The sequence below is a fragment of the Phascolarctos cinereus genome, unplaced genomic scaffold (assembly GCF_003287225.1).
Source record: "Phascolarctos cinereus isolate Bilbo 61053 unplaced genomic scaffold, phaCin_HiC Scaffold_3;HRSCAF=262, whole genome shotgun sequence".
NCBI lineage: Eukaryota > Metazoa > Chordata > Mammalia > Diprotodontia > Phascolarctidae > Phascolarctos > Phascolarctos cinereus.
In genome coordinates this window covers 133236904-133262733 of record NW_027555736.1, presented here as the reverse complement: position 1 = coordinate 133262733, position 25830 = coordinate 133236904, and the positions used below count along the sequence as shown (strand labels likewise).

Below are 25830 nucleotides of genomic sequence, written 5' to 3'. Positions count from 1 at the left end.
TGTTCCTTAACCAGTATCAGATTGTTTTGGTGATTACAGCGTTGTAATATGGTTTGAAATCTGGTACTGCTAGGCCAACTTCCTTCACATTTTTTCATTGATTCCCTTGATATTCATGACCTTTTGTTCTTCCAGAGGAATTTTGTTTTATTTTTTCTAGCTCTATAAAATACATTTCTGATAGTTTGGTGTGCATGGCACTGAATGTGTAAATTAATTTAGTTAGAATTATCATTTTTATTATAATGCCTCAGCCTACACATGAGCAATTAATATTTTTCCAATTGTTTAGATCTGACTTTATGTGAAAAGTGTTTTATAATTGTATTCACATAGTTCCTGGGTTTGTCTTGGAGGTAGATTCCCAAGTATTTTATATTATCTGCAGTTATTTTAAATGGAAGTTTTCTTTCTATCTCTTCCTGCTGGACTTTATCAGTAATATGTACAAATGCTGATGATTTATGAGAGTGTATTTTTAATCCTGCAACTTTACTGAAGTTGTAAATTATGTCAACTAGTTTTTAGTTGATTCTCTAAGTATACTATCATTTGAATTGTAAAGACTGATGGTTTTGTTTCCTCATTGCCAATTCCAATTCCTTCAATTTCTTTTTCTTCTCTTATTGCTATAGCTAATATTTCTAGAATAATATTGAATAATAATGGTGATTATGGGCATCCTTGCTTCATCTCTGATCTTATTGGGAAGGCTTCTAGTTTATCCCCATTATTTATCAAACTTACTGATGGTTTTAGATAGATACTAATTATTTTAGGGAAAGTTCCATTTATTCTATACTTTCTAGTGTTAATAGGAATGAGTGTTCAATTTTGTCAAAAGTTTTTTCTGCATTTTTTAAGATACATGAGTTTCGTTTTTGTTATTGATATAGTCAATTATGCTAAGTTTCCCTAATATTAACCCAGCCCTTCATTTCTGATATAAATCCCACTGCTCATAGGGTTTGATCTTATGATATATTGCTGTAATAGCCTTGCTAATATTTTATTTAAAATTTTAGCCTCAATAATTCGTTAGGGAAATTGACCTATAGTTTTCTTTCTCTGTTTTTGCTCTTCCTGGTTTATGCATCAGCCCCATATTTGTGTTGTAAAAAGGAATTTGATATAGAAATTCTTCTTTGATTATTTTCTGAAATAGTTTATATAGTATTGGGATTAATTCTTCCTTAAGTTTGATAAAATTCACTTGTAAACCCATCTGGTCCTAGAGTTTTTCTTAGGGTACTCATTTATGGCTTATTCAATTTCTTTTTCTGGTCGTTATTTAAGTAACCTATTTCCTCTTTTGTTAATCTCAGCAGTTTATATTCTTTGTAAATATTCATCCATTTCCCTTAGGTCAGGGATGTGGCCCTCTAGGCCCTCAAGTGCAGCCCTTTTGACTGAATCCAAACTTCACAGAATAAATCCCCTTAATAAAAGGATTAGTTTTGTAAAACTTGGACTCAATCAAAAAGCCATACCCAAGGACTTAGAAGGCCACATGTGGCCACAATATGGTAGGCTCCCCACCCCTGCCTTAGATCATCAGTGATTAGGCAAAATAACTCCTAATAATTGCTTTAATTTCATCTTAATTGGTGGTTCATTCACCCTTTTATTTTTGATGCTGGTAATTTGATTTTCTTCTTTTTTTTAAAATCAAATCAACCAATGGTTCATCTATTTTATTGTTTTTTTCCATAAAACTAGATCCTAGTTTTATTGATTAGTTCAATGGTTTTTTAACTTTGAATTTTATTAATCTCTCCTTTGATTTTCAGGATTTCCATTTTGTTGTTTAATTGGAGATTTTTTATTTGGTTTTTTTTTCTGAATTTTTTAGTTACATGCCCAAGTCATTGATCTGCTCTCTCCCCCTTTTTTTAATGAAGTACGTATTAAGAGAAATAATTTCCCCCTGAGTACTGCTTTAGCTATATCTCACAAATTTTGGTTTGTTGTCTCGTTTTCATTCTCTTTAATGAAATTATTGATTGTTTCTGTGATTTGTTCTTTGACCCACACATTCATTAAGATTAGATTAGTTTCCAATTAATTTTTAATCTATGCTTCCATGGCCCTTTATTGAATATAATTTTTATTGCATTATGGTCTGAAAGGGGTACACTTCACATTTCTTTTTTGCCTTTGTTTAAAAGGGTTTTATGCCCTAATATGTGGTCGATTTTTATGAGATGTCATGTACACCTCAGAAAAAGTTATACTCTTTTATATTCATGACCAGTTTGCTCCACAGTTCTGTCATAAATAACTTTCCTAAAATTCTATTCACGTCCTTAACTCCTTTCTTATTTATTTTATGATTAGATTTATCTAGTTCTGAGAGGGGAAAGTTAAGGTCCCTCCCTAGTACACTTCGATTCATTTCCTCCTGTAATTCATTTAACTTTTCCTTAAGAATTTGGATGCTATGTCACTTTGGTATCTATATGTTTAGTATTGATATTAGTTCATTGTCTATGTTACCTTTTAGCAAAATGTAGTTTACCTGCTTATCTCTTTTTATTAGGTCTATTTTTGTTTTTGGTTTATCTGAGATCATGATTGCTACTGTTTTTTTTTTTCTTTTTTACCTCAGCATAATAAATTCTGCTCCTGCTCCTTATTTTTAGACTGTGTATCTTTCTGTTTCAAGTATGTTTCTTATAAACAACATATTGCTGAATTCTATTTTTTAATCCATTCTATCTGTTTCTGTTTTATGGATGAGTTTATCCTATTCATATTAAGAGTTATGATTACTGTGCATTTCCCTCCATCCTATTTTTTCCTAGTTCATCACTCTTCCTCTCTGTCTTTTTACCCTGTCCCTTCTTAAAAGTTTTTTGCTTCTGACCACTGCCTTCCTTAATTCACCCTCCCTTCTATCAGCCTCACCACCTTCTTTTTCACCTTCTCCTCCTACTTCTTTGTAGAGTAAGATAGATTTCTATACCCAACTGAGTGTGTATGTTATTCCATATATGATGGATTTTGCCCCCAGGGTTAAGAGGGCATTGTTCCAAGCTTCAGGTTGTTCATGCAGTTGTTTGCAGAGCTATTTCTGGGGGTCTGTAAGTTTTCTGTGCTTCCAAGGCAGTATGCTGTAAAGAGAGGTGTGGTCACTGTTCTCCTGGCCTGTCTTCTGGTCTTTACCCAGGAAGGCACCTTGTTAGACACAAGTACTAGCACTCCTCTTGGCCTTGCAACTGTGACCAGGTCCCCTCCTCTCCTGCAGCTACAAGGACTAGTGCTTCTTTTTGTGTCGGAAGTGAAACCTGGGTCCCTGCTCCCCTGTGAACAACCACAAGCACTCTTCACTGTCCTGGTACTTTGAAACAGAACTCCATACTGGCAATGAAACCGGGTCCTGAACCCGGCACCAACAAAGAGTCCCTTGTGATCTCTTTTTGATTAGTTACCATATGTGGGCTGACTCCCAACGTTGCTGCTGCTTCTGATGCAGCCACCTCCAAATTGCTGGCTTTGTTACCACAAGGCTTGTGCTGTGTTCCAGGCCCAACCATCACTCCAGTGTGAGAGACTTTTCCTTATCACCCCCTAAGTTGTCTTGGGCTAGGAAATTGTTTCACCCTAACCTTTTGTTGATTCAACTGCTCCAAAATTTGATTTGAGGGATTATTTTAAAGTTGTTTGGAGGGGAACATGGTAGAATACAGTTGTATTCCTGCCTTTACTCTATCATCTTGACTCCACTCTCTGTATAGATTTTTTTTTTCAAAAACACTCACCATAGTTCAAGAAAATTAATATTAGAGTCCCCAGTATGTTTCAGTAAGTTGGTCAAGGTTAGAAAATGGAATAAAAATTCAGTTTTAGTTCCATTCTGAGCTAATATAGCATATTTAAAAAATTCCCTATGTTATCTGATGGAACTTTGGGTAGTTTGAAAAAATTCCTCCCAGAATCCTCTGAGATTTTCTAAGGTACGATTATTCTATAAAGGCCTACATGGAAGAATCTAGCCTCTTGACCCATGAAGGGAGTCTGATCCATCATATCCAGGAGTTATAGGTTTCTGTCAAATACAGAGGCATGACTTCCTTGAGGAGGTCACAGTAATCATCAACACACAGCAAATCAAATGGAAATCTTCCCAGTTTTACTAGACCATGTTTCCTGTTAGGTATTTAAAAGCTTCTCCGTTTGCTTGCCAACTCATAAGCACTTGTCAGTCATGTTCTTAACAAGGTTACCAGGTCAGCACTGTCGGGGTTTTATTTTTTTAAGGTAGTTAAACAAGCAAGCAGAGTCTTGTCCAGTTAGTGTGTCATGTCTCATCCTAGTGTCGTTCTTATCCCTCCCCACCTCCACTCTGATGGAATGCTTTCTGACAGTAGGCTCAGAAAACACCATAGAATATCTTCACTTTTTATAAGGTATTACACTGTCAGTTTTTCTTTTGCTATTTTAAGGTAAGAACTTGACACTAGAGACATTGAATCTTGTACTTTGATAGTTTATGTATCATTTCAAATTCTACTCCAACCTCACCTACCTCTTTGTTAAGAAATATCCCTATAAACCCATAAGTGAACAATATACTAGACAGAAAAAAATTTGCCCTGGAGCTTCATTGTAATGCTGTCCTTGGGATTCGTGTTAAAACCATCACGCAACGATGATAATTTTGGCATTTCAATGACTAATTTACGAAGGGTCCACTTTATGCTGTATTCCATCTTACTGAGAATAGTTTTATATAACATTGGGTCATATGGCCTCTCTTCTGTTTCCATCAACTCTTTAAGAAACCATTTGGGTTTCACCAAAAAAATATATTTGGTGCTGAGCTGTTGGTATTCTTAAAAGTGGTATACTTTCTCAGGGGAAATTAGCCTTAGAATTCCTAATGTGTCTTTGCTGAGGTAACAGTATTAGGAAACTTATCAAGAGAATATAGACAAATAAGTAGCTTTCCAAATATAAAACTCTAAAGTGTCCAAAGTAGAGGGGATAGTTATGAATCTGAAAATCAGATCACATGATAGGTCTAAAAGCACTCAGAAGATATCTGTTGAATAAATAAATAAGAAACAATTGAGGAAATAGGAGACTTTTTAACCCAGAAAAAAGAAAAACTTGGTAGAAGCATAAAGACCTTTCATATGGATGAAGGCTTCCATATATTGCTCCAGAGAGGAAAACTGTAACCACCGGTTAGAGGTGACAGTGGGTCAGATCTGAACTCAATATAAGGAACAGCTTCAGCACAATTAGAATTATTCAACAATGTAATAGGGTTGCCTTGCAAATTAATGAATTCTTCATTACTATGAGAATTCAAACAGATGTTGGATAGCCATCTATTGAAAAGATTTTCAGCAGAAATGACTATCTGAGTATTGGAAGGTCTCTTCCAATTCTAAGATTCTACAAATTTGTAATTTTACAACTCTACTAGTATTATTTCAAGTTCTATCATTTAATTGCTTCAGTTTCTTTGGAGAACTATCTTAATTTTACTGATCCCAACTCTGCCTTAATACCATAGATTCCAAGTTAACTGACTTAATATGGGAAATAACAGCTAATCAGTGCTCATAGCTTTCCTAATGTTTCCTATATATATCGCATATCAATTACCTTTAAATGTGATAGTTGCATGAGATGGAATTGATGAAGTCCTACAAAGAGTCTATAAAAATGGATTAGATGATCCCTGGAAATTTCTTTCAGTCCCAACACAATGTATTTCTAGGATTCTGTACTAACCTATATACTGCCAGCACCCTGTATTTCTTCCTAGTACCTGCTGCCTGCCTGATGACCATTTCACTGCTTATTAATTCTTATATCATGAAATAGAAGGAAAAGGATTTCAAACCAATCATTTTCTCTGCCCTTTAGTAACTTTTACAAAGAGTTTTCTACAAGGAGTTACAAAGTTAAAGACAATGAATAAAGAATATTTAGAATTATCTTAAATTCTCAAATATTCACATTCTGCATGTCCCCTCTCCTTATGTCTTCATGGTAATGGAAAAAAATACTCAGCTAATTTCCAAACAAACTTCTTCCTCAGTCATTATATACACCCTCTTTTCCCAGCATATCTTTTCACCAGAGTGGCTCCCAAGCATCAGAATTGAACCGTTTGGATTGGATCTGTTTTCATTATATTCTGGTAAAAGTTCTGGAGAGCTGAATGAGTCAGGAAAGAAATACTAAAGGGAGAGGATAATGTACAGACTGAAAAATGTGTCCTTGAACACTGAGAGTTGAGTGTGCTGACTATTTGCCGAGAAAATGTGGATGATAACGGTGATCATCCAAATGGTGTTTTTCAGTGTTCTGCTGACTGTGGAGTAGGAACACAGAGGAGAACAGTGACATGCACCAACTCCCAAGGAAAATGTGATCGAACCACCAGGCCAAAAGCAGAGGAGGAGTGTGAAGACTACACAGGCTGCTATGAGTGGAAAACAGGGGACTGGTCTAAGGTAACATCCAATCCCTCTACAGCGGCATGAGGGAATTGGAGGTCAAGAACTCAGCTTGTTTAATGGGCTCCTAATTCCATGAAGCAATTCCATCGAACCAGTAAAATGCATTTCTTTCCAAACTTAGCACCTGCCATTGACCCTACCACTACTACAGTGCATTGCTTGCCTCTCCCACAGAGCTGTGCTTAACATGATGTGAGTCTCCCTAAAAGAATTTCACTTTATGTGAATTAGAAAGGAAACTTAATACAACCCAAAACATGAAGTTGGACATTTGAGAATGCCAATTTGGCCATCCCATGCACAATAGCGGCTATAAGCCATGATGCATACAGAGGTGGGCTTAAATTTCTAAGCCATCACTAGAGCCTAATAAATGTGTGTGAAAATTGGCTGAGTTAGACATGTAAAGAAATCTTTAGGACATGAATCAAACCTATTCACTGCTTAGAATGCCACAGGTCAATGCCAAGAAAATGGAAGGAAGGAGGGGAGTAGTTGAAGTTGTAATGATGAGAGTGGGGTTATAGGGAGGGAAAAAGTGCTATTATAAAATAGGAGCCATATAATCCTTTTTCCTTCCAAGGTAGAACAGTCATAGGCCTCTATGGGAAAGAAAGGATTTCATCATCCTTGTTATCAGATGTGACATTAATTCATATCAAGAAACCAGGAGGAAGGCATATACAGCCTATAAGAACAACCCAGGGTAGTGGTTAGTTTTCCCAAAATCAGAAGTCACAGAACAAGAATGGATTGTGTTTACTTGCTACTATCACCAGCAGTACCATCCTTTGTAACAGAAAAAGGAGGATAAGAGGTGTTTTGTGTGTTGGAAAGTAGGGAGTAAGAAAAAAAAAAGATCTTGGTCTCAGTCAAGACAAGATCTTTTCTAAAGTCCTTAGACTGTTCAGTTTAATAACTGTGCCCATAATTTCACAAGAGTAGGCCTATTTGATTACTTTTGAGACCTTATCAAAATATATGTCTAATAACAGCCAAAGCACATAGACTCATTTTGTTTAATTTTACTCAAAAAGATTTCCATTTTTCTGCTTGTGTTTTGTTCATCCTTACTAAAATGGAGCTTTTATTTAACATTGCACTAATAAGACAAAATTATACCATTAACAATAGCAATTCCATTTCATTGATTATCGCAGCAGTAATTCTGAGCAAAGCAATCCTAACCCATTGGAAAACAAGTACAAACCAAAAAAGATTTCCTGAGTAGTTAAGACCTACTTATGGTTTAAATCAAGTTTAGCCTGTACTTAATTGCAAAAAAAAAAAGTTAGTTTTAATATTAATAATAGTTATAATATTGTGAACAAAAACTTCATTCTTAGGTCTCTCCCAAGAAAAATGTATCTTATGAATAACAGATATTCTTGCCACATAACAAGCAAAGCGGTATAGTAAGAGGAATGCTGGACTAGTAAAAAGAAAATAGTTCTGGTCCTGGCCCTACCACTTGTTACCTGTAAGACTTCAGACAAGTCTCTGAGCCTCATTTTACTCATGTGTAAAAAAACTATGATGGATGATAACTTTTACCCATTCACAGGGTTATTTTGAGATCCCTCAGAAAGCTTATAATCTAATGGAAGGAAAAGGGGGAGACATACAAATTAGAATATGATAAATAACAGAAATTATAACAGGAAGGAACCTTAGAGATAATCTGACCTAAATCCCTCATTTACAAAATGATAAAACTGAGGCTCAAAATGGAAAACAAAATTATTTTCTCAATGTCATGCACATATTTAGTAGCAGAGCCAATATTCAAATCCAAATCTTGTAAATACAAACCATTGTTCTTTCCATTATACCACATTTCAAAGTTATAAGATCAGATGAGGGAGAAAACATTTCCAGCTGAAGGGATCAGAAGAGTCTATCTGAGTGGTAAATAAAATGTTAACTAGTGGGATTGGTAGGAAAGTACTGGTAGTATTATCACTGGCTACATGTCCCTGGGCAAGTCACTTAACCCTGTTTGTCTCAGTTTCCTCATCTGTAAAATAAGCTGGAGAAGGAAATGTCAAACCACTCCAGTATCTTTGTCCTGCCAAAAGTAGGGTCACAAAGAGTCAGATACAACTGAAAAAGTGACCTAAAAGCCATACCATTTTACCTTTTACACTATTGACTTTGTGGTAGCAGAAAAGACTAACATTTCTCAGGAATATTCTTATCCAAATGTGTTTAATCTTATCAGTAGAGCTGTGCCAGCCTATAAACAAAGCTTCCTTGTACCCAAGAATCTCATCATGTACTCTAAACCGACTTGATACAGACCCATAATATGACTTTGCCAAATTCAGCTAAAGTTATCATTACTGATTATAATCTAGTAAAAACTGGAGCATTTTCTTAAATCATTTAGATTTTAATTAGTAAAAAAAAAAATTGTGATTATCTTCCCTTAGCAAATGTTTCTAAAGCTGGTGATACTGATATAAGAAAATGCATTAGGAGACACCCACATGGAGTATGTATATGTTTATTTGGAGCCAAGAATTTATATCATAGAATTTTTTAAAGCATTGGTCATTACATGACTGCACTTCCCAGAGATATGGCCAAAACAAACCTAATGGGTGAAATAACGTCTTTTAGAATCTTACTATTTTCCAAGTATGAATTTTAATAGAACAGCATGTACTGATCAGGCATAAGAAAGGAAGAAGTCAATTTACCTATTATAAATGTTCAACATTGAATATTGCCCAGTAAGATTCTAAATTAATAAGGAGTTTGCTCACCAAATAAATGTAAATGAGAAGAGCTGATGACAAGCTGAGGATACAACTCCAAGTCTGACTTTAGCCTCCTCTGCTCTTGTTGGTAGTAGACATGGAGAGGAAGGATAGCATCATCATGTCTGGCCAGCATCCTCTCTGCTACAATACCCTATAGCCAGGCCAGTGGCCATGAGACCAAAAGGTATCCCCAATTACCATTATAATCACTTGGGACAAGAGAGAAGAGCATTAAGGGAATGGAAAGAATGTCAAATTCAAGATTATATAAAGGATGTTGCAAGAAAACTGAACTGTCCCGTTTTCTTCTCTGTGTCTTGGTTTACTCAGCTATAAAATTGACACAATACATTCTGCTCTCTGACTTACTGAGGAGAAGGTATAATGATAATGTAATAGAATAAGTAGTTATAGAGATAGAGGTCTTGGGTTTGTATGCACATACATATATAATTTATGTGTATATGTATACATACATATTAATATCTATAGATACATAGGTGGAAAAAAAAAAGCCTGATTCTACTAAAAGCAAATCCACATATAGAATAAATCTTGTAAGTAGTTATAAATTAGTAGTAGCTATCAAATTTCTCACATCAGTGGACCATCATTTCCTCTTAAGAAGGACATGGGTCTCTACTTTGAGCATTAAAAAGCTTTATCAGGGCAGCTAGGTGGTGCAGTGGATAGAGCACTGGCCCTTGAGTCGGGAGGACCCGAGTTCAAATCCAGACTCAGACACATAGTATTCACTAGGCAAGTCACTTAACTCCAACTTCCCTCACCAAAAAAAAAAAAAAAGGCTTTATCTAGCCAATCAACAAGCTTTTATTAAGCATATACTGTGTGCCAGGGACTGTGCTGAATACTAGGGGTACAAAGAAAGGCAATACCATAGTCCTTGCCCTCAAGGACCTTACATGCTAATTGAGAAGGCATAACAGCTGATCATCTCACTCATACACCTCTCATTGACTATCAGCACCCCAGAAACAACCCCACACTAAAAAATGTTTTGCTGGAGTACTTCATTACATATTGCAGTGATGTATTCAAAAACTGACCGCCAATAAATGTAAAGTATTAAAACGCCATTTGTATCATTATTACCCATTCAAATAGCATTTATTAAGTGCTTACCGTGCAGGCAAAAATAGCCCCTGCCCTCAAGACACCTCTATTCGAATGGGAAAGATCACATGTAAATGACTAGGATGCCCACATATATGGAGAAAGAGACAATGCAAATTAATCTCAGAGAAGCAAGCACTAGCAGTGGGGACTAGAAAAGGCCTTCTTTACCAGTGGAAAGCAGAAAGGGGGAATTCAGCTGTCTTTTTTTTCTATTTGTCGCTTTTTGGTGAGACAATTGGGGTTAAGTGACTTGCCCAGGGTCACACAGCTAGTAAGTGTCGAGTGTCTGAGGCCTGATTGGAACTCAGGTCCTCCTGACTCCAGGGCCGGATCCACTGCACCACCTAGTTGCCCCTTCAAGTGAGTCTTAAAGAAAGCCAAGGAAAGACAAAAGAGGAAATGAGGAGGAAGAGGAGCATTCCAGGTATGCAGAACAACCTGTGAAAGGGCAAAGGATTCAGGGGTGAGGAACCCACAGCCTCAAGGTCACATGTGGCCCACTAGGTCCTCAACTGTGGCCCTTTGACTGAATCCAAATTTCACAGAACAAATTCCCCTAATAAAAGGATTTGTTCTGTAAAACTTGTAAAACTTAATCATTAGGAGATGTATCATACACAAGAAACAGCAAAAAAAGGTAGGCTAGCATGTATCTGGACCATAGATTGCATGAAGGGGAGCAGCATTACATAAGAAGATGCAAAGGTACCAAGCATGAAGAGTTTTACATGTCAAACAGTAAATGGTATATTTCATCTTGGAGATAAGTGGGAGCTGCCAGAGTGACATGGTTGACATATTCTTTAGATAAGCTACAGCCAAAGTCAGTCAACAAACATTTATTAAGCACCACTTACTGTATGTCAGGCACTCTGCTATATGCTGAGAATTCAAAGCAAAGCAGACAGTCCCTACTCTCAACAAGCTAACGGTCTAATAAGGGAGATGACATGCTGCAAACAATTATGTGTGAACAAGGCTTATACAGGATAAATTGAATTTAAGAGGAATCAGTTAAAGGCTTCCTATCAAAGGTGGGATTTTACCTTAGAATTGAAGGAAGCTTTGAGGTACAGATAAGAAGGGAGAGCATTCCAGGCATGGGAGATAGCCAGTGAAAATGCTTGGCGTCCAACAATGCAACACCTTGTTTGAGGATAAGCAAGGAAGCCAGTGTCATTGAGTAACAAAGTACCTACTAGGGTGTAAGGTATGGGAAATGGGGTGGGAGCAGTATGTAGGGCTTTGAATGCCAAACAGAGGATTTTGTATTTTATCCTGGAGATGATAGGGAGCTACTGAAGCTAATTGGGGGGGGGGGGAGGGTCCACATGGTCAGACTTGTGCTTTAGGAATATCACTTTGACAGCTGAGTGGAGGATGAACTAAAGTGGAGAGAGACTTCCAGACCAATCAGCGTGCTTTTGCCATAGTCTAGGCATAAAGTGATTAGGGAACTGCACCAGGGTAGTAGCAGCGTCAGAGGAGAAAGGAGGTATTTATTTGCAAGACATGTTACAAAGGTAAAATTGACAGGCTGTGGCAGCAGATTGGAAATATCTGGGGTGGAAGTGGGGTGAAGATAAGTGAAAGAAATCAAGTATGACATCTAAGTTGTGAGCTTGATTGACTGGGAAGATGGTGGTACCTTCAACAGTCATAGGATGGTTAGGAAGGAGGAGGGTTCGGGGGTGGGGCAGAGATAATGAGTTTAGTTTTGAACATATTGAGTTTAAGATGTCTATGGGACATCCAGTTTGGAGAGAGTAGATTCATGGAAATTCATTAGAAGGGCAGGAAGGGATGTATACTCTATGATATGGTTTGGACTTCCTTTTCCCTCTTCCAAACTTCACTACTTCCATTAAGGGCACCACCGTCCTTCTTTTCTCCCAAATTTGTAACCTCTTCCTTATTCTGGACTCCTCACTTGGCTAAAACTGCTCTCTTTTCAAAGTCCAAGAAGTGATGGCAGGCTGGATGAAGGAGATGGCAGTGTGGGTGTAAAAAGGACCTGAGAGATGTTGTAAAGGTAGAAACAAGACTCGGTAATGGTTTGGATATGAGGGGTGAGAATGAGGAATCAAGTCTGAAACCATGATAGTGACCTTGAGTGACTAGTAAGATGGTGGTTACCTTGACAGTAATAGGTAGGTCTGGAAAAGATGAAGAAAGATTATTTCTGTCATGGACACGTTGAGTTTGAAATGCTTATAGGAAGTCCAATTCAAGATGTACAAAACGCAGCTGGTGATGTGAGACTAGAGCTCAGGAGAGACTCTAAGACCAGATAGATAGATCTATGCATAACTTGCATAGAGACAACTGAACCTATGGGAGCTGGTGAACTGACCAAGAGAGTATAGAAAGAAAAGAGAAAGACACAGAGACTTCAGGGATGTAATAAGTGTGATATGAAGTTCCAGCAAAGAAGACCGAGAAGGAAGAGTCAAACATCCCATTTTTAGACCTCAGTTTCCTCAACTGTGAAATGAGAGTTGTACTAGAGACGCTCTAAAGCTCCTTCCACTTCCTAATCACAGGTTGAACAAAATCCCACCTCTAGGTGGTGATTCCAGAGGCAGAGTTTCTGGTATATGGTAGAGTGAAACACTCTATCTCTACAGCAGTGGTTTCCCAAACGAATGTTATGAAATAACTTCAAGGGGATAATTTCTTGGCATCCTCACCCTCCTTTACCCGATCATGGCTGCTGTAGGAAACATACTCTGCCCTCAAGACAATACTTAGTAAGGCTTCCATACACCCACACACACTGCATTTTGGGGGGGGAAAGAGAGAGTTGCACATGATGAACAGGTGTGGATAGGTTATGATTAGAGAGAGCATTTATTAAGCACTTACTGTGTGCCAGACATTGTGCTAAGTGCTGGGAATACAAAAAGAAGGAAGCAAGATAAGCCCTGCCCTCCAGGAGTTGACATTGTAATAAAGGAAGACAACACATAAAGGGAAACTTGGGGGGTTGGGGCAGGAAGGGATGGATACTATATGACATGGTTTGGACTTCCTTTCCCTCTTCCAAACTTCACTGCTTCCATTAAGGGCACCACCATCCTTCTTGTCTCCCAAATTCGTAACCTCTTCCTTATCCTGAACTCCTCACTTGGCTAAAACTGCTCTCTCTTCAAAGTCACCAAGGATCTCTCTCAGTTGCCAAATCTGCTAGCCTTTTCTCAGACCATGTTCTTCTTGGCAACATTTAACACTGTGGGCTTGCCTCTCCTCCTGGATACTTAAGTTTTTGTTTGTTTGCTTGTTAGATTGATTTTTCTTTTTGATTTACTTAATGTTTTCTATTTCTGTCTTGTAAATTGTGTCTTTGCTAACAACTTAGGGATCAAGAGGCTTTTGAAAAATTATTCTGTTTCCTCTCCTGTGGATTCTCATTTCTCCTTGCAATCCCCGCACATCTCTGCCTTTTGAAGTCAGTAAACATTTAGTTCCTGGAAGAAAACTAGACAGAAGACTGGGGAATATCCAAAAATTACTCTTTCTAGAGGAAGCTCTTCTTCAATGAGCTTCAGTTAGCCAAGGAAAAAATATTAGGGCCGGGAATTCTAAGTTTAATCTAATGCCTGATATCCAAGCAAACCATTTCACTGGACTGCATGATATTTTATGGAAAGATGTAAATGCCAAGCTCGATCATGTTCACATTTTTCACTTTTTATGTTATAAGGCAGAGATCTTGAAACACTACTTTTAGCCTGGGATACTCAAAATATCCCAGCATGGAGATGACATATCTTTTCCCTGTAGAAGAACGAAAGTGTCTTAAGAGGTGGGAAGAACATGCCCTGTGACAATCACAGCTGGATCATCCCACTTTGAGCTTCAGACACCTGGCTAAAGTGTACATCTGGAAAAATATAAAGTCCTACTCAATGACCGAAGCAAAGCCCTACTAAGAAAAAAATGACTTGGCCAAATATAAGATTCAGGCAGCCTGTGGCTGCCAAGTGTGTCTTTCTCAATCGTGAGCATTTGAAAAATTATCTACAGCCACCTGTCTGTCCTCCATGAGCATCAGCTATTGCCAAGTTCTTCACAATCATTTTCTTAGCCTATGAAATACTAGATCCAGGTATTCATCCCAATGGGAAACTTAAGATGGAAAGGAAAAAATGTCTAATTTTCTATTTGAATCACATTACATCAGTTTCAAACTTTGAAATGTTTTATATTCAAAACCAATGATCATTAATCTCTTTTTGAGGTAGTAGGATCCTTCTAACTGAAAACAAATTGCTCTGGAGGGATTACAATGAAAATGAAATTTTTTTTTTAACTATTTATTTATTTATTTTTAGTTTTCAACATTCACTTCCATAAGATGTTGAGTTTTAAATTTTCTCCCCCTGCCTCTCCTCCCCCCCCACAAGACAGCATGTAGTCTGATATAGGCTCCACTTATACATTCATATGAAGCATATTTTCACATTAGTCATGATGGAAAGAAAAATTAGAACCAATGGGAGGAACCATGAGAAAAAAGAAAGAAAACAAAACAATAGAAACAGAGTAAATAGTATGCTTCCATCTGCATTCAGACTCCATAGTTCTTTCTCTGCATGTGGATAGCATCTTCCAACATGAGTCTTTTGGAGTTGTCTTAGATCCTTGCACTACTGAGAAGAGCCAAGTCTATCAAAGTCAATCATCGCACAGTGTGGCTATTACTGTGTACATTGTTCTCCTGGTTCTGCTCACTTCACTCAGCATCAGTTCATATAAATCTTTCCAGGTTTTTCTGAAGTGTAGGTCCTTTTCCCATTTTTTATGATCTCTTTGGCATACAGACCTAGAAGTGGTATTGCTGGGTCAAAAGGGATGCACAATTTTATAGCCCTTTCGGCATAGTTCCAAATTGCTCTCCAGAACGGTTGGATCAGTTCACAACTCCACCAACAATGTATTAGTGTTCCAATTTTCCTACATCTCCTCCAACATTTGTCATTTTCCTGTTTTGTCATGTTGGCTAATCTGATAGGTCTGATGTGGTACCTCAGAGTTGTTTTGATTTACATTTCTCTAATTTTTCATATGTCTATAGATAGCCTTAATTTCTTCCTCTGAAAACTGCCTGAAATGAATTTTTAAAGAAAAAAAAGTAATGCTTGAAGAACCACTGCTTCCTTTGAATGTAAAGAACAAAATATCCACTTCCTGGTTCCTAGAAAATACTGCACTCAGTTTGATCTATTGAGGTCTTTGCCAAATTCATCCATTTGCTTATTGATTTATTCATCAAATGTTAATGAAGTCCCAGCCATGTTCAAAGCACTATGCTAAGTCCTATACTTCCTCTCAGATGCGGATGTATCAATAACAGTGAATCAGGATCTTATTATTAAGAATTAGAAATTGATGACATCTAAAATTGAAGAGCCCAATTTAAATGCCCAAGCACCTAACTTAGGACTTATCCCCTCTTTTGCATTTCCCTGATTATCTCTGTTGTCTGGTTGTTATAAAACTCCAATACAGTACTGTTCTGGAGCTCACTCTCCCAATCCACACTCATATTGATAGGTTAGGACCACAAAAAGTGGCTGGTTAATTCTCTTATGTGTTACTTTAAATGAGGTGATAAGATTGAGTTCACAAACACCAAGCAGTGTGCTCCCCATTTCATTATCAATTGATATCAATTAGCTAGCCAGATCATTAGCTTTGAGAAATGACATTTACTAAGTTAATATAGTAATAACAGTTAGTACAAAACAACCCCAACTCCAACTGAGGGCACACTCCCACAAATATATACAGAGTCCAGGAGAAAATGGTATCACACTTACAGCACATGTGGCAGAGTGTAACTCGCAGCTCCTGGAAGTCCCTTTTTCCCTTTTGTGGGACACGAATACAGTTCTCCTTAGACATGGTGTAGCTTTCTTTTAGGCTCCTTGAGGAGTCCTGAAGCTGCCTTTCTTTGGCTGCCTAGGTACCACTGCTGTCCCAGGGACACTGCTAGGATATCCATGGGAAGTCTAAAATCACCCAACCTTTCAAGATCATTTTATGTTCAAGAGGATTGCTGAGCTGGGGGAGGTGGTCACAAGCTCTCTCTTTACCTCCACCTCTACCCACAAGTAATTCCTTTTCATGGCCTTGGCTGGAACTGTTTCTACCACTGGGCTGGCCAAACATTGGAATGCTCCAGTTCTGAACTGAACTGTTATTTTATGTAAAACCCACAAGGCATAATTGAATATCCTCAGCCAATACCAATATACTTTCTATACAGCATCACTTCATTTCATCCAATAGTTTTCACTCCTAAAATTATTGAAGTATTTTCACATCTAGTTTAAAGAACTGAGTGGTGGATTCAACGGTGGTATTCCTGATTAAGGTAGTTACTTTAAGTGAGGTGGTAGGACTGAGGCAAAAGATTCCTCCTTCATACACAAGACATGGCTAATTATTGATATCATAAGAAAGCACTCCTACTGGACCCAAAGGAGCTCCCTTTGCTTCCAAATAACCCAAACTATTTTTGAAGTTCTGAAGTGGGCCACCCTAAAGTAATGATTCCAAAACCTTTCTATTTAGCTGCATTTGAAGTCCCTCCAAATTGGGGAAATGCAGTGACCAGGTAGAATTTCCCTCAGGCAGCAGTTCCAACAGGAGTGATGACCCCCATCACCCTGGCATGGAACAAAACTGGGAATACTGATGCCATAGACATGTGATCCAAAGCATCACATACCCAATCTCATACCATAGTTGCTTTCACCTGTTGTCCCTTGCTTTGCTGTTCTTCTCTATATCTTCCATGACTATAAAACTCCTCTTCATCTTTAGGCCAGTCATGACCCCTTGTGGAACTGTTATTTCTTACTTCAGTGCTTGGCATTATCTCAGAAAAGTCTATAAGCTATTAAATTGACTTGTTATATATTTTCAAATGGTGCTTTAAGGAAAGGGGTGGAGATGTCAAGAGAGGAAATAGCTGCTCAGTTTCTTTAAGTGGTTTTCATCTTGCACCCCCTATTTCTGTGATGGTGCCAACTGTCTCAGAGCATATTTTTATTGTAAACTCAAATGCCAAATAAAATGAACATTTGCATACATAGGCTGATAGAAAAAGAAGATTGTACGTGAAACTTCGGGTCTCTATTTCCTACAGCTTGCTTTTCTTCTTAACTATATAATAAAAATTTAACTTATACCTTTCAAAACTGTCTTGTTTGTACTTCTTTCTGGCCTTCATTTGGCTCTCTTCTCTGAATTTTAAAAATATGCCTCAATGACTCCTCTTTTAATTCTTTTCTTTTTTTGCTGCTCTATTTCTAGTCTATAGGCAGCTAGGTGGCATTGTAGATGGAGTGCCAGGCCTGAAGATCAGAAGACTCATCTTCCTGAGTTCAAATTTGGCCTCAGACACTTACTAGTTGTGAGACTCCTGGGCAAGTCACTTAATACTACTTGCCTCAGCTCCTCATCTGTAAAATGAGCTAGAGAAGGAAATGGCAAACCACTCCAGTATCCTTGCCTAGAAAATCCCAAATGGTTCATAAAACAACTAAACAAAATTTCTAGTCTCCTCACTTTCCTACCCTACGTCCAATAGAAAAGAGAGAAAAACAAAGAAAAACAAAGTAAGCCCTGGTTAAAAAAGAAAGAAAGAAAAGAAAAGCTATACATAGTCAAGGAAAAGAACTTCCACCACACTGGCTACATCCAAAAACATATGTCTTATTCAGCATATTGAGTCCATTACCTGTCAGGAAGTGGGAAGCATCTTACATTATCAGTCCTCTAGAATCATAGTTGGTCATTGCATTGATCAGAGTTCTTAGGATTTTTCAAATTTCTTTTTCTTTCTAATATTATTATTGCTGTATAAATTGTACCTATCTCTGGTTCTGCTCACTTTACTTTGTATCAGTTTATAACAGTGTTGCCAGGCTTCTCTGAAATGGTCACTTTTGTCATTTCTAGTGATGCAATAAAATTCCCATACATCCGTATGCCACTATTGGTTCAGCCATCCTCCAGCAGATGAGCACCCCCTTAGTTTGCAGTTCTTTGCCACAACCAAAAGAACTGCTCTAAAGACTTTTGTACGTTATCAGTAATTTTCCTCTTTCTTTTATCTTTTGGGCTAGTAGTAGAATCACTGGGCAAAATGCTTTGCTCAATTTAATAGCTTTGGGGGGGTGGGGGTACAGATCCAAACTGCTTTCCAGAATGACTGGAACAATTGGTGGCACCATCCACGGTACATTAGCAGTGCCTGTTTTCCAGCAGTCCCTCCAATAAATGTCATTTTCCTTTTCCATCAGGTTTGCCATCTGGTGAGAGTGAGGTAGAACCTCAGAATTGCTTTGATTTACACTTCTCTAATTATTAATAATCATAGCATTTTCTTCATGTGGCTATTGATAGCTTGGATTTCTTCCTTTAAAAACTACCTGTTACATACTTTGTCTACTGAGGAATGGGCATGTTCCTGTACATTCATTCTGTCCTCTCCTACACTTACTCTTTTCCAAATTTTCTCTCCAGACCTTTTCCTCTCTTTCTTCTACCTCCATACCTACCCACCCCAAAGATTAATATGGTAGGTGAACTGGGAAGGAGAGAAGAGGAAATGAAATTGGATCAGGCTTGAGATAAGAACCATCCTAGTTCCTTCTTACAGCTACTCCACCTCCCACATACTTTAAATTCCAACTTTCAGGTGAAATAGAATCTTATTGGATAAAGCCTAAAAAGTGTTTGCATTTTCTAGCCTCTGCTATTTTAAGGCCCATTTTAGGCAGATTTTAATTTCAGGTTTACAGTGCTGAGCTGGAAGTCATAGGTTTAGGGCTGGAAGAGTCCTTAGAAGAATTTCATTTTATACTGGGGAGACTGGAACACACTGAGATAAAGTGATTAGTCCAATATCACAAAGCAAGTTAGTGACAAAGCCAAAGTTAGAATATAAGTTCATAACTTCCAGTCTAGTGCTTTTCCATTATAATTTGTGGTTGGACTATAAAATGGAGGTGGGGAAAGGAAGGAAGATAATTAAGGTTTAAGTCTGCTGAAGAAAACAAAAAAGAGTGTGATCAAGGGCACATGTAGAGATACTGGCCTTGGCAAGGAAAAGGGACACCTCATTGTCAGAACCTAGGTGATGTCAAGGGGTTTTGAGATGAAGGGGATATAGTGGTCTATCATTCAGAAATAGACAGCGTTCCTCACTTTCTCATCAGGGGCCTATTGATTTTTATGGGCCTAGAAATGATTTATACCTTAGGGTAGCATGTATAGAATATGGGGGGTTTAAGTGCCTACATCAGGTTACTAACAACATGTAACAGCCTTGCCCAATGGTAAGGCAAAATGAACCAGGTACCTTTTTTAATCTTCCTAGGCCAAGCCTTCCCTGCCATAGTTTCTCTCAGGTGTTCATTTATAAATTTTATTTTTTTTATTAAGAAGCATCTATTTTCTCCCTTCCCATTCTCCTACCCCAAATGAACAAGTACAAAAAAAAAAAAGATATACCATATACATAATCAAGCAAAGAAAATTTTCCCATTGGTAATAACCAAAAATGTATGCCTCACTCTGCACTTTGAGTCCATCACCTCTCTGACGTATTTTCCTACCAATCATGGACTTTCATTGAATTGATCAGAGTTCTAAAGCCTTTCAAAGTTATTTTTCATTGTAATGGAGTATTTGGATATTTTAATTCTATTCAATTTACTCTACATCAGTTCATAGAGGTCTTTCCAGTTTCCTCTGAAACTACTCTTTTTGCCATTTCTTGGGACACAATAATATTTTAAATTTACCGTGACAAATTTTTATTAATTTATTTTGATTTATCAACAATCACTTCCATAAGCTTTTGAGTTTTAAATTTTCCTCCCCTTCCCCCTTCTCCCCCCCTCCCCAAGACAGCTCAAAATCTGATATAGGCTACATATACATATACATTCCTATTAAACATATTTTCACATTGGTGATGTTGTAAGAAAGAATTAGAACCAATAGGAGGATCCACCAGAAAGAGGAAACAAAACAAAAGAGAAGAAAAAGATAGCAAATAGGATGCTTTGATGTGCATTCAAACTCTCTAGTTCTTTCTTTGGATGTGGATAGCATTTTCCATCATGAGACCTTTGGAGATGTCTTAGATCCTTTCATTGCTGAGAAGGACTAAGTCCATCAAAATTAGTCATCACATGACGTGGCTGTTGCTGTGTACAACTTTCTCCTGGTTCTGCTTACTTCACTCAGCATCAGTCCATACAAGTCTTTCCAGGCTTTTCTGAAGTCTTCCTGCTCTCATCATTTCTTATAGCACAATAGTACTCCATTACATTCATATTTCACAATTTGTTCAGCCATTCCCCAATTATAGACATTCCCTCAATTTCCAATTCTTTGCCACCACAAAAACAGCTGCTATATTTTTGTATATGTGGGTCCTTTTCCCATTTGTATCTTTGGGATACAGCCCTAGAAGTGTTATTACTTAGAGAATCCTAGAGATTCAAGTGAAAAACTACTTGAAATAATAAACAACTTTAGCAAAGTTTCAGGCTATAAAATAAAGCCACATAAATCTTCAGCATTTCTATACATTACCAACAAAGCCCAACAGCAAGAGATAAAGAAATTCCATTTAAATTTACTGTAGACATTATAAAATATTCAGGAGTCTACCTACCAAAACAAACCCAGGAACTATATGGACACAATTACAAAACACTTTTCACACAAATAAAGTCAGATCTAAATAATTGGAAAAATATCAGTTGCTCAGGATGGGCCAAGCTAATATAATAAAAATAACAATTCTACCTAAGCTAATTTATTTATCCAGTTATCAAATTACCAAAAAATTATTTTATAGAAGTAGAAAAAATAATAACAAGATTCATTTGGAATAACAAAATGTCCAGAATATCCAGGTAACTAATGAAAAGAAATGCAAAGGAAGGTAGCCTAGCTGTTCCAAATCTTAAATTGTATTATGAAGCAACAATCATCAAAACTACTTGGTACTGGCTAAGAAATAGAGTGGTGGATCAGTGGAATAGGATAAGAACTCACTATTTGACAAAAACTTCTGGGAAAACTAGAAAAGAGTATGGCAGAAACTAGGCATAGACTAAAATCGTACGGCATGTACCAAAATAAAGTCAAAATGGGCTCATGATTTAGATATAAAGGCTGACATAAGCAAAATGGGAGAGCAAGGAATAGTTCATCTGTCAGATTTATGGAGAACAGAAGAACCCATGACCAAACAGGAGATAGAGTACATTATGAAAGGCAAAATGGATCATTTTGATTACATTTTTGCACAAGCCAACACAATCAAGATTAGAAGGAAAGTAGAAAATTGGGAAAGAATTTTCAAAACCAGAGTCTCTGATAAGGGCCTTATTTCTAAAATACATAGAGAATTAAGTCAAATTTATAAGAACACGTCATTCCCCAATTGATAAATGGTCAAAGAATATGAATAGGTAGTTTGCAGATGAAGAAATTAAAGCCAACTATAGTCATATAAAAAAATGCTCTAAATCACTATTGATTAGAGAAATGTAAATTAAAACAACTCTGAGGTACCACGTCAGACCTATCAGATTAGCCAACATGACAAAACAGAAAAATAATAAATGTTGGAGAAGATGTGGGAAAATTGGAACACTAATGCATTGTTGATGGAGTTGCAGAGCCACTTGCAGATTTGCAGAGCAATTTGGAACTATGCCCAAAGGGCCATAAAAATGTGTATACCCTTTGCAATAGTACCTTAACAAATTTTTAAATATCAAAAATCTAAATAGACTTATATCTCCTTTTTCACTCTGAACTTTTTGCCCTTTTTGTACAATTATTATTTAGTGATTTTGCTGTCCCAAAGTATCCCTGCAGTTAAAAAAAACCTTCAATTTCATAAATCCTCTCATTTCTTAGATAACAGATCCTTTTAAGCTAATTGCTATGTAGAATTCTGTAACAAGGCATGTTAGAAATTCCATCTTTGCCTTGTTCAATTCATGCTATATTTATTTTTAAAGCATAGTTGCAGGTGTTTGAGAAGAGGGGAAAGAGGTTGTATACTTGAGATATTGAAACTAATACATGCATCAACATTTTCTATAATTTTTTCTATTTCCATTTTACTTTCAGTAAAATGAGGCTGAAGACACACGTTACATTTTTGTAAAAATTCATTTGAAAATATGCCCATGGATAAAAGCTTGCTTTAAACAAGACTAGATATGTTTTTATTGGTCTGCTTTCTTGGATTTTGAAAACCTGGAAAAGAGTTTAACAAGGATGCTGTAGGCTAAGTAGATCCTATCAGAAGTGAGGAGTCTCATTCTTCCCTATTTAATGATTCAACAAGCAATTGAATCTCACAGAGATAAGACTTTGTATACCCCTGAGTTATTGCTAGCACCAAAATGCTCAGATTAGTCATAGTCTTAAATTTTAAAATCAGAATGTCATTAACATACACACACACACACACACACACACACACCCCTTGTATCTCATTTGGAACTACATTTGTTCAACTGGGCTAAATGTGAGACAGCAGCCTCTAGTTGTGCATACATGGATTCTGCCTTACTACCAACACAAATACTCTAAGCTTTGTGGGCATTTGTGAGCTTTTGTGTCCAGTTGAGGGACAGCAAAGGGAATCATTAAAGTAAAACTCAAGTAAGTATCTTCAGCCAGTCAATAGATATTTATTAAGTGCCTACTATGTACCAGGCACTGTGCTAAGCATTGCGGATACAATAAGAGGCAAACTACAGTCTCTACCCTCAAGGAGCTCACAATTTTACAACAAGTAGAGTTCTGTTGTGCTTAGCTCCCATTCTCTTTGATACTGTAGTCACTATCCCACACCTGACACTTGTTAGAAATAATATTTGCCACTGCATTCACTGGGAGTTTAGCCTACATAAAGTACATGATCTGAAGACCACTGGGCAGTTCAATCATATCCGTGTGTGCAATGACTTTGACCTTCTTTGAACTGATGAAACAATGAATACAATGAAAAGTAAACAATGAAAAGAGTAGCTAGATGTTATTTAGCCACTGGTTAGTTAGCTACACTTTTTTCCAATAGGTTATGTTGGTGTTGTGTATACGAAGAATTTAAGTAAGTTAAGAATACGGGAGCATATTCTAGAAAGTTCCTTCACGTGCACTCAAGCAATCTCACAGAGTAGTTGTCCTGAATAGCTACCATGAAGGCCTCCAGCTAGAATTTAACAAAAATAGTAGTAAGAACTCAATCCCCACGTGCAGAAAGTATTCACATGGAACACACACCAGCCAAAACAACAGGTCACCTTTGATTAAGGTCATGTTAGATCCAATCACCTTATCACCAGACCTCTAAACTTGAAGCAAAACTGCCACATCAGACCTTTTAAAATTCATTGTAGCTTTCTGATTATACTGTTTTTTATGTAAGTACTGATCTGAAGGCAAGAATTGAGACTATCACATGTTTTTTTCCACATCAAGATTACAGATTAGTTCAAACAGATAGCTAAAATAAAAACCCTCTAATTTATTTCAACTGTTTAGATGGGGAAATTAAATGGCAAATGACTGGCTCAAAATAAAGTGACAGATGAAAAAAGAACACAAATATTCCAACCTCCAATCTTCCTCCATGTGCTGCCCACCAGAGACCACTCTTCTTCAATTCCTAGAAGATGTCATTCCTCACCCTATCATGTTAAACAAGACCAGGAACTATGAAACAAAGATTTGTTTTAAGGGACACAGCAAATTCTACATTTCATATTGCCCAGTGGTAATTTCCTACACTGGTAAAAGAATCTGTGAGTTCGCACATGTGCTTTAATTAAAAGTCCCCCCTAGGGCTTATCCTATGTCCTGATTTTCACAGGAACAGTAAGCACACCTGGGCAAGAAAATTGAAACCTTCTCCTGATGTTCTTGCAATACTAGATAATGCATAAATTATAAAGCTAAACATATTCTTTCCTGTAGGTGAAGGTAGTGTTTTACCATTTCAATATTTGATTTGGTTTGTTTTCAAAAGACATGGTGTGAGGCCATGCCAGGTATTTTGGCTAAGCATTATTGTTGGCATAGCAAACAAACTCTCTTTAATGATGATTTGCTTCATTAGAATTTTGCAAAGTACCTCTTAGATGCTGGAAATAAATCAGTAACCGACACTGCAATCTGATGTTCTCTCCTTATGTTAAAATATCAAGAAAATACCCAAATGCTGGGCTATTGGGGGAGGCTGAGGCTGGGGGATCTCTTGAGTTTTGGAGTTCTGAGCTGCAGTACATAAGGCTCAAGCTAAATGGGTATCTGGACTAAGTCTAGAACCAATATGGTGGGCCTCAGTAGCAGAGAGACAACAGGCTGCCTGAAAGGGGGCAACCCAGTACAGGTTAGAAAATGGAGCATCTTAAAACTTCTGTGCCAATCAGTACTAGAATCAAGTCTCCATGAATGGCCACTGCACTTTCAGTTTAAGCATGACGGAGAGGATCCAGTTTTTAAAAAAATAAAATCCCCAACTGGATCTGTGATGTCATCCATGAGGGATATTTCCTCCAATAATGCAGATCATAACAAAGATGCAAATCAAGCAAGAATAAAAGGGAACTTTGTATTCACATTTAAAAAACTGAAAAATTTACAGTCCAAGAGAAAATAAATTCTCCTGTTCTCATAGTGAGGTCGGCCAGGATCCCCTTAATATGACATGAATACCATCCACCAAGTCACAGATCTTATATTTCAATGTAGACCTATACCATGTTAAATGGTCTCCAACCCAAGGAAACATTTGCTGAGGATATTCTTTACTCATCCCTGTAGAGTTTGTGCCAGCACTCCTCAATGAACTAGTCACCACAGAGTTTAAGTTACTCTTCCAGAAACAAATTGGTTGAGATTTTAGCAGTTCCCCATATCACTGCCAAAGCAATTAAAGAGTTCTGTTTTGCACCTGGATTACTTTAGTAAAAGTAATCAGCATTCTAATAGTCCTGCTTAAGAAGTGGGTAAAGGAATGAGGAACAGAGACAATGGCAAGAGTCTTTGAGGGATCAAAATGCTCTGTCCACTATGGATGTACCCAAAGGTACCCTTTTCAGAATTCCAAAGGAATATATATAAGCAAGTAGGTCCCCATGATCCTACTTTACCTTTAATTTGGTGAAAGATCTTGAGAAAATCACCCTAACCTCCTATATTCCAGGTTCTCCATTAAAAAATAGAGTTCTTAGTGATCCTGCCTCTTAAACATCATAAGTGGACATCACTGGGGTGCATTACTAGAGGTGGACAAGCAAAGGATGGGTGGGTGACCACTTGAAAAGTATATTATATATTCCTGGTCAGTTATGGAATCCCTGAGGTTGCTTGCAACCCTGAGATACTGG

The 25830-nt window shown here is 37.3% G+C and overlaps 1 protein-coding gene across 1 annotated transcript in view; it reads left to right on the top strand.

Moving 5' to 3' along the window:
• ADAMTS17 (ADAM metallopeptidase with thrombospondin type 1 motif 17) overlaps window positions 1-25830 on the top strand; it is a 485504-nt gene that overhangs the window by 446366 nt on the left and 13308 nt on the right. The window contains exon 21 of the mRNA XM_020963836.2: window positions 6321-6473. Within this exon, the coding sequence (XP_020819495.1) occupies window positions 6321-6473 (153 nt within the window). The remainder of the gene's footprint in view (window positions 1-6320; window positions 6474-25830) is intronic.